General features: G+C 36.8%; 1 protein-coding gene across 1 annotated transcript in view; it reads right to left on the bottom strand.

Annotated features, from left to right (window-relative positions):
• CWC27 (CWC27 spliceosome associated protein homolog) overlaps positions 1–15,711 on the bottom strand; it is a 103,777-nt gene extending 88,066 nt beyond the window's left edge. Inside the window, exons 1-9 of the mRNA XM_027635353.1 lie at positions 15,442–15,711; positions 14,158–14,254; positions 12,517–12,629; positions 10,973–11,116; positions 10,155–10,253; positions 9,911–10,014; positions 8,804–8,873; positions 5,267–5,346; positions 2,979–3,012 (exon numbers count right to left, since the gene is read on the bottom strand). Of these exons, the coding sequence (XP_027491154.1) occupies positions 2,979–3,012; positions 5,267–5,346; positions 8,804–8,873; positions 9,911–10,014; positions 10,155–10,253; positions 10,973–11,116; positions 12,517–12,629; positions 14,158–14,254; positions 15,442–15,483 (783 nt within the window). The 5' untranslated portion in view covers positions 15,484–15,711. The remainder of the gene's footprint in view (positions 1–2,978; positions 3,013–5,266; positions 5,347–8,803; positions 8,874–9,910; positions 10,015–10,154; positions 10,254–10,972; positions 11,117–12,516; positions 12,630–14,157; positions 14,255–15,441) is intronic.
• Positions 15,712–15,753: the final 42 nt, after the last annotated feature.

Raw genomic sequence — 15,753 nt, 5'->3', positions numbered from 1 at the left:
GGCTGTGATGGACAGTTAGGAGGAAGAGCACCATGAAGACCACGTCCATAAACATGGAGGGAGAGAGGGTAGAAAAGTAAAAGCAGCAAGGGGCACAATTTTGGGAACAGAAGAGAAAAATCAAGAGCTGGATTTCAGAAGCTGTACTTAAGTCACTATTTAGGAATCTTCAGACGACCATACTTAGATTTGAGATTTAGGCAAGAGAAGACCAGCCAGGAATACAAAAAGAAATCTCTGAATATTTAGCACAGTAAAAGAGCTGAATATTTTCCAGTGAAATAACTGAAAGGTTGTTGTGGATGTTTGTCTGCTCTTTTTAAACAGATGAAAAGTGGAACAGGATGAGCATTTCCCTTAATTTACCAGAAAGGTATTGTTTGACAAAGGAGATAATGAAAATTTCTGAAGGATGTGCTTACTTAATAAATTGTAAAGGAGATAGGTGACTACAGCCCTAAATGGCAGGGGGTAGAATCCAGAAAAGAAAGCGACAGGACTGTGTTTGAGGCGTTTACAGTCAAGGATAAAGACAGACTCCTGGTGGAGATTTGGCTAGGGCTTAGGTAAGAGTATTTCACTGAAACAGTTGGATAGGAGAACTTCTGGAATAAAACCAGCAATCTCTGGACATATTGCAACTGCTAAGCAGTAAGCTAGTAAAAATTACAGAAATCTGAGTAACAGGAGAGGAGTTCCATGGATTGTATTTTAAAATGGGAGAGACAAAATAGTTCACCTTTTCCCACTGAGCTAAATTCCCTACTTCCCAAACCTAATATTACCCTCACTTTACACAGGATTTTACCAGTTTTCTTCTAGAAAACTGAGAAAATAGGATATAACCTTCTTCCTCAATCTCTTCCCTCCTGCAACTCTGCTCTTTTCTCCTGCCTAGTCTTCTCTTTCAGTCCCTCGTCTGTCTCATTAACTCCACCTGACCTTCTATCTTTTAGACTCCTGTTTTTCAGAAGTCTCATTATCAACTAATAGAATTAACACATTTCCACCCAGACTGAACTATTTGACACCTCAAAAGGGCTGTTCTGTTGGATGATGGGTGTACCCCATGTGACACAGAAATGGAAAACTGCCTGCCTGAAAGCTGTACTACTTTTTGCTGCTGTTATTATCTGGGTGGACTTGCCCTATTCTTCTCTTTACTATGAAAATTAAAATGTAATTTTAATTTGTGATACTTTGTGAGAGCAGGACTAATGGCTATTGTATGAAATATGATTTTCCTGTTTAAAAAGGTTATTGAATTGCGGGGTGGATATCAAGTTTTATTTGTACATAATACTGCACAAACCTTACTGTTCAGCAGCTCACTGACAAATAGGGAGAGGAAAACAAATTGTGCAAAAAGGAGAAATTACACCGTTGGGGAAAAAATTTTCAATCTTGTGAACACATTTCACATAATGCTTTAATGAATTAAAGACTTGGGTACAAAAAGCATCTTAAGAAATAGCTATATGGTGTTGTTAATACAAAGGATCTGACTCTCAGAGAATGAAATGTATGACTTTGAGGAGTGCAGTAAGAGAAACAGGATGATATTTAATAGCATGAATAGCAAGGCCAGGTGCTTAGGGAATATTAATAAGTTTCTCTTATACGCTAGGGACTTGTTGGGGGATGCAGGGAGATCTGGAAGAATTATGTGACCATACGATTGGCTATAAAACTACCAACATGTCACAGCCGTGTAAATGTGAAAGTGATCCTGTGACATGTTAATTGAAATAACTCTTAAGAGAGATGATAAAATACTAGTACCACTTCACAAGACTCCAGTAACTGCCTGAAATGCTAGATCCTAACTAAAATCTTTCAATTAAATGAAATCTAAGGAGAATATCTATTCAGGAAAAAAAAAAGTCTTCCTATTTCCTACTTCAGATTAATCAGGTATATTTATTTAAATTTTTATTCTTCAGCCTAACACGTCCACGTTCTATACTCCCTGAATCCAGTTCACTTAACAAAGGGCTATTTGAACATCTTAGGAATTATTAATTAAATAGCATTCTCCAAAACCTTCTAACACTTAAAAGCTCCTGCACAGAAGGAATTACAACGGAGAAGAGTCAAAAAACCTGAACTCATACTATGCCTTCTGGAAAAAGCAGGAGGGAACAGGGTGCAAGCAGACTTTTTTTAGGCAGAAGAACTGGACAGATTATGGTCTTCCTTTACTTCCACAGTGCGTCAGTGAACAGTATACTTAGTACTTGTGCGTGATGGATAGATATATAAAACAGCACTTTTCAGGATTCAGTCTGGGGAACAGGAGATTATATTCCTAGTCAAATATTTTATCCTTGTCTCAACAGCAATTCGAAGGCACACTGCCATCACCTATGATTAGAGACAGAGACAGCTAGAGAGCTTGCTCTGAACCATGACAATTTTCTTGTATTTTGAATACTCTCCATGTTTAGTTGAATGTTACTGCTTGATTATTCAGATTTCATGTCTTTCAGAGGTGGCAGTCTTCATCAATACAATTTAAGTGATAAGTATGCATTGAAATTTTGTTTTCTTGGAAGAAACCTTTCCAACAGGATTCTCGCTCATAAGCAGACTCACCTTCAAATACTGCAGTTATATCATTATTCATGACAAACTTAATTGTAACTTTTTTTTAGAAGCAATTTCAAGGCTTTTATCATGCCGGTGGTTTGTCACTCTGTGGTACACAACCCATATACCGTAATCCCATACACCTAATTTACTGACTGAAATACAGAATAAGCAGTTTCTATAAAATACAGTAGGTAGTGTGCTAACTCTATCCTGCTGTGTATGTTCAAAATGGCCAAACCTCAGAGCTCTGAAAGAGCCTCCAGCTTTTGCTGGAAATCTGACTTGACCTAATTCTCAAAAATCTCTAAAGTAGCATTTGTTCTCCCAAGAAAATCTAATTTGCACACAGTAAAAAACAGACTTATTTGTAAAAAAGTGTTACTTACCTCACTCAAATCCTTTTCCTCACTTGCTGCTCCACTAAAAAAAGAAAAAAATGCAATTACTTTGAAGTTCTAGAGGAGATTTATAATACCATTTAAAAACCCCATTTCTTAAATAAAAAATTTTGTTTGGTTAGCTACTGAAATTTTAGTCAACTTAGTCATTTGTGTCATCATCACATTCATCTTAAAAGTATCAATTAATATAATCTATCATTTGACTATCACAATTTTTCCTAGTTAGAAATGTTTAAAACCATGGACTTTCATACAATGGATGAAGTCTAACCATATCTTGAGCTATCCAAGCAAAACAATAATGTATACAGTTAAAAGAAAAAACCCACCAAAACTCACTTAAGATGTTTTTGATTTCATACATCAAACAATAAAAGCATTTAATTCCAAATAGCTTATTTTTGGAAAGTCTTCCTTATACAGGCATTATTTAGCTTAACAACAAAATTTTAATTTGTTATATAGCTACAGTTTAGTGAATTAAAAAAGAAATCTATTCGAATATACTAAAGCTAACATATCCACTGTTAATTAACACAAATTAATAATGAAAAGCCTTGAAACTTTTTCTATCCCACAATTTAAAGAAGAACTTACGTTAGAGAAAAAGCAAAGAATATCAAATGAGTCACAAAAGTCAAGGCTTTGAAGTGTGCTCTAGGTAATCAATAAGTAACCAAGGCCATCAAAGAAACTCTAAATATGTTGTAATAAATTATATTAATAAGGTGCTGCACCTGGGTCAAGGCAACTGCTGGTATCCATACAGATGGGGGGATGAATAAACTGAGAACAGCCCTGCAAGAAGGACGTGGGGTGCTGGTGGATGAAAAGCTGGACATGAGTTGGCAATACATGATTGAAGCCCAGAAAACCAACTAGATCTTGGGCTGCATCTAAAGCAGCATGGCCATCAGGCCAAGGGAGGGGGTTCTCCCCCTCTGCTCTGCTCTCATGAGATCCCATCTGAACTGCTGAATCCAGCTCTGGGATACTCAGCACAGAAAAAAACAGAAACCTGATGGAAGGACTCCAGAGGTGGGCCATGAAGATGACCACCTCTTCAACGAGGAAAGGCTTAGAAAGTCAGGGTTATTCAGCCTGGAGAAGACTCGAATACTTACTGCAGCCTTTCACTACTTAAAGGGCTCTATAAGAAAAACTGAGACAGACATTTTAGCAGGTCCTGTTGTGATATGACAGGGGGTAGTGGTTTTAAATTAAAAGAAGGTAAATTCAGTCTAGATATAAGGAAGATATTTTTTACCATGAGGGTGGTGACACTGGAACAGGCTGCCCAGAGAGGTGGTAGATGTCCCATCCCTGGAAACATTTGAGGCCAGGTTGGATGGGGCTCTGAGCAACTTGATCTAGTTGAAGATGTCCCTGCCTGTTGCATGGGGTTTGGATGCAGTAAATTTTAAGTCCCTTCCAAAGTAAGCTACTCCACAATTTTATGATAAGCAAATTCTTGGAGTTGAGTGTTAAGATGAGAAAATTGAATGAAAATATATTGACTGTGGTTAGAATCAGAATTTAACAAGTATTAAAAAGAAATAGAGAAGAAACTCAACTTTATACAAGCATATAGATTTATGATTCACTTCATTTTTGATGTGTTTTTTAGATTTGAAAAAAAAAAGATACTTTTGAGCATAAGCAGGGTTAGGGAGTCGGGAAGAACAACAAGAATAACCACGGTAGAGAACAACTTCTGCATGAAGAAAATTTGAGTAAACTTTCAAAAGTTTAGGCTAGAAAAGAGATGGTCTAAGAAAGTATTGTGGTAAAGAGAGGTATAAAGGGACTGACTGCTCGCTGTCTCTTCCAGAATGAGAGTAAGAATTTATCAAATAATGCTGGCAGCAGCCAGGTTCAGAACAAAAAGGGGAGATACTTCTTCCTGTACCAGACCGGATGGTGTGAACAGAAATAATTTTACAAGGGACTTTAGACATTCTTTGAAGAGAGCTCTATTTAAGATCCCTAAACAGACGAACCATATCAATTTCTGACAGTCCCTTGAGATGAAAGTTGATGGAGGCTGGGAAACCACTGATAAACATTACACTTGCTCTGCTTTAATTCTTTGTTGGATATCCACTGATGGCCAATGTTGGTGACAGTGGGTTAGAGAAATTTTTTCTCAGATCCAGCACCAGCATTCTTAAATTCTTAAAGAGTGACAGACAAAAAATGAGTACACATGATGTTAATTGGGTGTAATAACTTGAAAGTAAATCTGTACTGGAAACTCGAAACCACATGTTAACCTTTTGACAGCAGGAACTGAGCTCAGATGTGGATCATCCTTCAGTAGATCATGACTACTTTTACTTTTTCCCTTCATGCTCTGTTAAAAGAAAAAAAAAAAAAGATATTATTTAGTTCAGTGTTTAAGAGGATAGACAGTGAAAAAAGGTTATGGTAAGAAAAAGGCAACTTGTTTCTTGTTAGTTTTCATCTAACTAGTAAGCATAAACATTATTATGAGCAGAAGAACAGAGAAAGTGTTCCAGAAAGAGAAGCAACAAACTGACTCCATGAATTTAAAAAATATTTTTGCAATATCAGTGCACTTAGTTTTAAAGCAAAGAGAGGAAAAAAATAAGAAAGAGATTGTTTAGTCATGCCAATAATCACATATCATAAAGATACAGTCTAGCACATATACACTTGAGTGAATGAAGAGGTAAGACCTGACTTTCCAACAATGGCACATGACAACTCAAAGAACTACCATGTACAAGGCAGTACTTATTAACTGGAAGAACATTTATTAGATCCTTAGGAGAAAAAAAAAGAAATTAACAAACTGCAATATATCAACCTGGAATACATCCTGCAGGAATCATCTACTGAGGCAAGGAGTCAAATAAATCCAACAATACATAAGCTCTTCAGGCAGAAAGACTACAGTAAGAAAGCATTCTCCATGATAATCCAAAAAAAAGAAAAATATACTTCAATTTCAGATTGAAATCGGAGTGAAAATCTCTGCTACAGAAACAGTCTGTATTGTTACCTGAATGTCTCCATTGCAGATGCACTGCATAATCCTTCCACAGTAATTGTGTGGACAGATCTTACCCATTTAAATGCAACTTCAACTTTTTATTATGTAGAAAACAAAGACTAACACATTCAGCAACAGGGTGCAGTGTGTGTTTGGAGTGGGGGTGGGTGTATTGTAAAGTGCTCCAAACAAGTACAGACAATCAGCAGTTTGGACATCAAAAGCTTCAGTTCAAACACTGATCAACAACCAGTGGTGGGCCCACTGTCAGATCCCTAAGCGCACCAACAGCCTTTGCGGCCTTGAAGGGTTTTACCAGGAGCTCCTGTGCCCATGAGCACCATTCCAGCTCAGGCCCAAGAATATACTCACCACCTGAACAATGTTGAAAGTATACATGTGTCTATTCTAGATGAGCCTGTTGGACCCACGCTGTAAACTTGTCTCCAGTCCTACCTTCTGTTCCCATCTCTTGCTGCTCCTGACTGGACTCTGTGGTTGGGGACCTCAGCCTTGGTTCTTGCTTGCCATTTTCAGGACTGCTGCTGGACCCTGTTACGAGGAACCAACTCTGCCTGCTATAACCAGATGCTGTGGGATTGTACCCCTCTTGGTAAGCACACTGCCTGTGCTGGAATCACTTCTGCCTTTTCGCTTACCCTCCCTCATGCAGGTGTTCTGCTCTTGCCCCTCCTTGACACAGTCCTCCCTAACCCTGTCATCTCTGCCTCCTATAACCTCCTGAGGTACACAAATTTTCTCTCTTAAGATTCATACTCTCTATAATATATCAATTTAGAGACTCTGCTATTAAAGAAGACACAATTTGACCTGTAACACTTAAATGACACCAATGGCCCTAATCCCTCATTTAATTTCTTTTTGAAAGCGTTTATAATTTTAATCATGTTTTATGGCATAAATGCTCACAAATTACAAGAGGGAAAAATAGATTTTTAATTGTATGTTTATTTGTTCATTTATTTTTGAGTATCAATCACTATACTGCAGGAAATACGAAAAAATTGTTCTCGTATTTTCCTTCCTCTCTCCCTTTTTTAAATTTTAAAGCTACTGTGATCCATATCCCTAGTTATTCTTCTTGCCCTTTTTTGTACAGCCTCAGAAATAAGAGGCTGATAATGCATTGCAGCAAAGGTAAAATAAATTTCCTAGTGTAGACTAAGTGTAGATACCCTGAAACACCTTATATTGTGTTTTCATTTGCTCCTCAAATAATTTTAGGCTCAGCCTCACTACACTAAAAATTAATAGAAAACGTTCCCTTTTCCCAGATCTATTAGAGGATTCCTCAGTTACTTGCAGACTTTCCTCAAACTCTGTCCTTCAAAGTACACCCTTTTTACACTGAAACAAGCAAGACTTACTGCATCCAGCAAAAAAAAGAAAAACATAGAAGGATTTTGAGTTTGTAAATGTCAAAGGATCTCATTATTAATTTTGACCTTCCATTTGTCATATCAAGAGAATGAAAGTTAGTGCTGATGTTCATGTACTTCAACTCAATCAACATTAAGATAATGTCCAGAACTACAAAGATATTGATCTAGACCTTTTAGGAACAGGTTTAGAAAAGAAGGTTTTATTTTGTTGTAAAGAATGAACAGAATTTTTTCATAAACACTTGATGTGGTTACTTATCCAGGTACAGCTAGTCCATAATTTAGTCATGACAAACAGGAGAATGAGATTTTAAGGCTGAGTTGAAAGACAGCATGACAACACCGAAATTAGGCTTATCATGAAAGCCACATTCTATTTAGATAATTTTAAACTGAAAAGCAAGTATTTGGCATAGAAAGAAACAACAAAGCAACTGAATTAAATGCAGTATTAAAAGCCAGACATATATCAAAAGCAGAACCACAGATCAGCATATTAAGAAAAACAAGTATAGTTAGTCTGACTGGCAACTTGAAAAAGAGAAAAATACTTAAAACTACTCTACTGTCATCCTGACTGACATCATTTCACTGTAATATTGTCCATCATTATTCACTATTTTTCTTTTGTATTTTAACTAATTCCTGAGGACTGACCACCATTTTTCACTTATGTGGTACAGGACTCAGGATCATGTATCCTGTTCACTATCTGAAGCAAAGAGGTACCTGAACTGTAGAAAGCCTAGGGCTCTAGTGAAATAATTTGGTCGGCGGTAGAAACAAGAGTAACGACTTACTGAAAAGTTTTTAAATTAACTTTATTTAAGTTGCAAAGTCAGGGAAAGAAGTGTTGGATCAAAGACTACCTATGCAGCCCTAGTTCTGTGAAGGTGAACAATTCGCAAGAGTGCAACATTAAATTATGATAATGGACTATTTTCTCCACAGTAGCCCCACTTCATTTTGCACACAGAATAATGAATACACATAAGAACATGGAGCTAAGAATGCACTGGTAATGCACAAGATGATCTTCAAAACTCAAGTATTTTACCATAAAATCCCACACTTTAAATTAAGGAGCTGAAGAAGAAAGAAGTACCTATCACCTACATGAATTTTAAACAGGAGACACAGAACTATACTATAAAACAGTATGTTCATGGAAATGTAGGAATTCCCTGCAGTAACTGAAGGCACCTTTAAAGTCATAAAAACCTCTGTTTTTATCAAAATGTTAAAACAGTAGAATCCTAAAAACTGAAGCAATTTCTAGTATTGTTCAAAACTCATACAAAAGAACAAGACTAGGAACTTTAACGCTTTTCACAAACATGCAGAAAGGTAATTAAGTTGAAAAGAAAAATGAGGATAATTTGATACAGTACCTGACTAACTCTACTGACTTCTTCCTCTTCTTCTTCAGCTTCTTCCCCAAAGGAAAGCAGGTTAAAGTTTCTTTAAGAGAGAAAAATAATTTTCTAGTAAAACTTTAAATACAGTTTTAGTAATATTCCATTATCTTTAAACATCTTACTTTCATGTTCTGTGCGATTTCAAAAAACTTCTTGTCCTGTTAAATATACCAATTCCAAACAATTACAACATGCTGTTTTGCTACAAGCTGTAAATATTTAGCAAAGCACGTTCTATTGAACTCCTGAGACAAAAAAGGACAGTGAAGCACCATGTAGAAAATGTTAAGACACAATTTAAGAAATTCTGACTTGAGTAACTTCCACTGACTCTCATATGATGACAGCTCTGTTGCATTTTTGATTTTTTTTCCTCAACAGAGCAGTACTCAAGTAACAGATACAAAATGTTCAAGATATGATGGCTTGGAAAGGCATCAAATGTGCACACATCCACAGAACGTAATTAGAAGAAATAACGACCTTTAATTTTTTTTTTTAAGAGTTAATTGTTTATGTGACATTGGAACCAGGCAGTTGCAACATGTTTTATTTTTGTGCAGCAGAACCGACAGCACGCACACTTCAGATTTCCTATTATTTTTCATTGCCTGTTTGTGACTAGGAATCTTCATTCACAGAAACTGAAATCTGCCATGTCAAAATGCCTGCCTTTTGCTAAGTATTTCAGTGGAAGAGAAGTGGTAGTTGACAAAATAAGATCAAAAAGTGCAAAACAACTGAGTTATGGCCCAGCTACTACTACTAGTACATTTCAACTGCAGTGTCATCTCAGTAACATGCTTGCCCATCCTGGCATATGGGAAAGACTCAAGCTGACTTCTACTTTTGCAACTATCGCAATGCATGAAGCAGTCACAGCTCAGCTGATGCACAGGAACCACTTCAAAGAGAGACACTAGATCCACCTTGGAAACAGGGAAGTAAATTTTGCTAAGATTATGTAAGATTACTCGGTGCATTTTGTGCTTCATAAGCAGAAATAGAAACAAAAAAATTGCCAAGCTGCAAACTAAAGGTGAAAGAAAATTAACCAGTGCTTATGTTGCATATATTTACTTTGTGCCTTTTACTTTGGACTTTTTAGTTTCTTCTTCTGGTTTGTCCTTCTTCAGTCTTCTATTTGGTCTTGGGACAATGTCATCAAATGGATTAAACAAAACCTGTGAAAAAACCAGAATTTTAGACACATCTTTAGTAAGTATTTTGTTGTAATTTAATGATTCAGTATTTTAAAACAATATGCCAAGTTTTCTGAACACTTAATTTTAAAACATCACTTTTCAAACTAGAACATACTCACCTCACTACTTCTTATTTTGTGTGGGCTGAGAGGTCTCTCTTCCTTGTCAACTTCTACTTCAGCAAGGCGCAACATGTTATATATTGTATCCCCTGTAACCTGGCAAATTCATAAAAAAGGCTTGAAAATCCTTGCCTGTAATTTTTGTTATTTATTCCTCAAAATGCAAGGCAATTATTATGCAAGAAATTTTGAAAATAGAAATTATGTAGGAAATACTGTAAGCATGTAAGACTTCTAAAAGAAAGCAAGTACAATGTACAAAGGTTTGGTGTTTCTAAATTTAATGACAAAAGTTGAAGGAATACAGGTAGTTTTGCGAATGTACGCAGGGGAAGATGTCAAATTCTTATTCGTGAGCTATGAAACAGGAAAACAAAAACCACTGAAATAAAAAAATATTTGGTTTATTTTCTTCTAAGTAAATCACAAGAGTGGTAAATTCATTCTATGTTTTACATTTTCCTGATTCTTCTTGAGTAATTAGAATCTAAGCACACGATTTTCTTAAATATCATTAGTATTAGATGAAATAATTAATAAAACAGAGGTATAATAATAATAATAAGACTATTTAAAGGCAGCACAACATGAAAATACAATTTAGAAGAATAACAACAGCAAAGTACAGAATAATTAGAACAACCCATAGAAACACTTCTGCCAGATATGGGAAACAAAGAGAAAGGAGACAGCTGAGAAAGCAGTGAAATAAATTTCAAATGTACGTAGCAGCAAACAACACTAAATTAGCCTTCAGAGAAACTTATAGTAGCTACTGTCAAACTTAAACTGGGACTCTAGTTCACATAGCAGACCTTTCCAAAGATCGTGTGCTTGTTGTTAAGTTCATCTGCACGACCCAGTGTAAAGAAAAACTGACTCCCGTTATCATGGGGCCCAGCATTTGCCATAGCAACAAGTCCTCTTCGATTAAATCGCAGTCGTGAGTGGAACTCATCCTGTCAAAACCGAAGAGAAAACAGTACCATTGAAGTCTGTAATTATTTTTTTCACTTCTTTAGCTATGTCTTATTTACATCAACATGCACACACAGAAAATACGCTGTTAAATTTTTTTTTTAAATTCAGACAGTAATAAATCCAAAGTATTTTCAAACTTAGTGCCACAATTATATTTAGAAGTTTCTATTTTGAGCAGCGAAAATTATTTTAGTCAATATTTTTAATCCTGTGTGCCTACAATAATCCAAACAAGTGAACAACCTTCAAAAGAAACCATAAACACATAACCAATGAACACCAAACAAAAAATTAGAAACTAATTGACAAAATAAGTTTATTGACAAATCAATAACAGAAAGACGTATTATTTAATAAAAATCCTCAAATTTCTGTCTTGTTAATTTTATTTTTCCAATTGTTCCCTAAAAATCAACTGTTATTCATTATTTCTATTTGCATTCATTACCCCCCAACATTAAGAAAATCAGAAGTGTTTTAAAAAGTAACTGCATTTCATACATTTCATCTAAAAGTACCATTCTTGTGAATCACTGTATTTATGTGAAAAATCATAATTCATGTAAAGTAACTGAAAGTAACCACAATAAGAGGTTGTAATAATACATTTATCCAAAAATCCATAGGAAGAACATTTTCTTTACCATAAGAAGGTAAAATAGGACTCCTTTCAAAGCAAAGAGAAAGTGTTGAGTAATACATGAATACCATAGTAACATCACAATTCTAAACACTGCTGTATTGAGATAGTATTAATTTTAAGCAGCAATGCTACTACAGTATTGGTAATACTTGTTTTGTTCTCTGCTTAGTTACCAATCCCTCCCAAAACTTCACATTCGTGCCAAATGTCCAAGTCTAGGGGCAAGATGATGCAAGGCCCAGAGACAGGTTATGCACCTTCAGTCATGAGCCTCCCACATCTGAAATGAAATATCAGGCAGGACAGAACACAGCCACTGAGACTGCCTAGCTTCACTCAGGATTTGACCCTCCTGGCTAAGTGATGAGCCACGATGATAACAATAATACCAATGGACACATATACAGCCTTCAGAGACCTTTGCTGAATGAGATATAATGTGCACAAACACTTCTGAGTTGTCATATCTCAAGACCTAATCTTCATTCTTCCTCTCCCCAATTTTCTTTCGTGAAGCTCATGCTAATACGGTTATACATTTATCATAATATCAGAATAGCTAGATTTAAGAACTCTCAGTTCAAGGAGACATATTCAAACACACTGAAGCAGCATGTGAAATAAAATACTGCACACGTTTCATATAACATTTGATTTTTCACAACATAACATGGCAGGAAGAACAACTGATAGCGAATAACCAAAAATTAATGCATGAGATATACAGAGACACACCTTGAAGGGAGCTCCATAGACTGACTCTCCTCCTGATCCAGTACCAGTAGGATCACCTCCCTGCACTATAAAGCCAGGCACTACTCTGTGAAATATTGTGTTATTGTAATACTCTAAAATAAAGAGGAAAAAAGAATAAAACATTAAATACATGTTAGTGGTCTCAAAATCAAACTTTCATATAGATCATGCAGGGATGTCCAGAGACTCTAGTCCCAGAAAGCAAGTACTGGCAGTAGATTTTGCTGATGCCACTGAGTTCCCTTCTATTCCACACAGTCTTACAAAAACCCCCCTGCGTTGTCATATGTTTCTGTTGCAAAAGACCCTGCTCATCACTACCAAGATGATCTTGATCAACTACTTTCTTTTCAGCTTTTAAGTTTTTTTACTGGAATGATACTATAATTGCGATGCATCCATTTCAAAGGAGAGCTAGAACTACTATGCTCTGCCTCACACAATGTCTCACATACAACATCAGCCATATTCATATATCAGATGATTAGCACTTCCATGGACCAGCGTAGAACACATGTCACCCCTTTCACCACTTACACTGTGCCTAAACTGATAATTTTCGCAAAATGAAATTGGTGGCACATTTTTCTCCTTATCTTCTTATCTATCTACCTATCTAATCTATCTTATCTATCTATCTGAAAAAGGTTACACGATCATAAGAAAACAAAAGGAATGAAAACTTTACTTGACATATATTTCTGGTTGATTTTTTTATTATTATTATTTTTGAACAAAAATAAATCTGCAGCATGCTGTTAAGACAAAGCAGGGTCTGCAAATGTCACACCATAACTAGATATAGTCATGGGTGGTTATATCCCAGGATACTCACAAGAAATACTCAAATGTACTATACAAAGCACAGGATACTACACAGCAGTTAGAAAAAAATTGGAAAGGAAAAAAAGCCCACTGAGGATAAGTGAATTCTTACCAAGGGCTAAGAAACTGATTTACCATGTCAAAAAATTTCACCTATAGATGTAATAACACAGAACAGGTTGCTATTTCTGCTTAACAGATGAAGGCGAAAAGAACTCTTAGCCACTCTATAAATGCAAAAATGGGATAATAGCAGCAGTTAGAAAACATATAAAGGCATCACAAATTTTTGTTACAGTTTCCCAAGAGGGAGCTTCTTATTTTGGTACCCACTACTCCAGTGGAGAGCTTTACAGAGCTTCTGTCAACAAAAAAATACAGCAAATAAAAAATCAGAAACACTCACAGAAAAAAAAAAAGAAAAGATAGTAAATATGGCGACACAGAAATGAGAATTTTGGAGGATATTCAATGTTGCATCAGTGCCATCTCATACACACACTAAAGAAGTTATATTTTGTAGAGACTTGCTGAAAGTAAGCCTTTCCAAACCTCTGACAGGCACCGTTTCAGTAACACTGCATCATCTGCTAAAGTTGAGAAAACTATCCAATTTTTTTTCTCCACCAGGTTCATTAGCAACCTTGAAAAACATCGTGTGAGTGTTAACTGTTTTTAAATAGAAATAAACTTATTGAAGTATTAAAGTTAAAACATATTTATAACCCCTATTTTACAAAAAAGGCAGGAAGATTTCATATGAAGTAGTTTCAACAACTGCTATCCCATCATTACCTTCCATGCAAAGCTGGATAAAGTTTCTACACGCTTTTGGTGCTTCTTTTGACCATAATTCTATATCTATCTCTCCTGCTGTTGTTCTCAGCAAAACCTACAAAAATACAGATAAGTGCATCATCAGCTTTATTGTAAGTTAGTCAGTGATCAAAGAATACCATTGCTTACTTTAAAAATACATCTGAATTTAGTATATTAGTAACAGTGATAAACATTTAAATGTGTTGTATAGCTATTGTTAGTTCTAGATGGCGTTTCCAGAACTTGATATACAACTCTGAACTGATATGTATAGTAAGAATGTATAAAATAATCTGACCAGTGGATGTTTAGGATTGATTGGTCAGATTATGTGACCAATACATCTGTTCTAGAACAAGCAGCAGTCACAAGCATTGAGGCCATGTTGATGAGAACACAGCTGCGTTGGGCAGGACACATCTCCAGGATGAAGGACCACCGCCTCCCTAAGATCTTGCTTTATGGTGAACTTGCCACTGGCTGCCGCAAAAGAGAAGCCCTGTAGAGGAGATTCAAGGACTCCCTGAAACAACATTTTGGCCATATTGATCACCATAACTGGTCTACTCTGGCCTCCAATCGGGAGGTCTGGAGACACACCATCTATAACGCTGCTGCTTCCTCTGAGAATGCACACAGGATCACTCTTGAGGAGAAAAGACAACGCAGAAAGAATCGTGTCTTGCAGAATTTACCATTTAAGGAGTCCTTCTGCTGTGCCTTTTGCAACCAGACTTGTCTATCTCGTATTGGCCTTTTTAGCCACCAGCGCGCTTGTAACAAATGTGGGTAGAGCCCTTCCCAAATCTTTGTTCGAGAAGACTGGCCATGATAATATAATATAATACAATAACGTGGCTGGTACGTGGCACATGATAGAAACTTATATACTCTTTATCACTTCATAATGAAACAAAAGGGCGGAAAAAAAAAGCCATAAATCCCCAAAGGCATATTTCTCTCTTACAAGTATTACCATTACATTCAGTGAGAGGTCGTAACAAAATTAAGGGCGTTAAGATATAATCGGGAAGAGAGGAAATGAAATTAAATGCTCCAGGGATCCTTCTATATTATGTATCCACATATCACGCCTCGTGTTACGACTCTGGTAACGTCCTTAAGGGCGACATCACCTCGGAGTAACTTTAACCAAACGAGCCCAGCATGAAAAGCACCACCACATACGCACACAAGCCGCGTCCCCCCATACCCCTGCAACATACAACTTCTCCACGACCTTCGCCTCGGCTGCCTCACCTTCCCGTTGGTGGGCGGCTCCTGGATGTAGATGTTGCTCATGGCGGTGAAAGGACCGTGGGACTACCGAACACCCGCCCGCGCCCGACCCTGGACTTCGCTGCTTATCCAGCGCTTCCTACCGCGCACAGCCGCCAGCCATTTTGGGCACCTATACACAGCCCTGGGAAGGGGGGCGTGAGGCTGCCCAAGCCAGGAGGAGGGACGAAGAGATGAGTCCCCGGCCGCAGTCTCTACGGGAGTCACTGCAAAAGGACGTCTTTTGGGAAAAAAACGAGGGCTTCTCCACACACCTGCAGTCCCTCCTCGAGC

The sequence above is a fragment of the Corapipo altera genome, unplaced genomic scaffold, assembly GCF_003945725.1.
Source record: "Corapipo altera isolate COAL_440 unplaced genomic scaffold, ASM394572v1 61411, whole genome shotgun sequence".
Taxonomy (NCBI): Eukaryota; Metazoa; Chordata; class Aves; order Passeriformes; family Pipridae; genus Corapipo; species Corapipo altera.
Note: the sequence above shows the minus strand (reverse complement) of the source record. Positions and strands in the feature narration are given on the sequence as shown.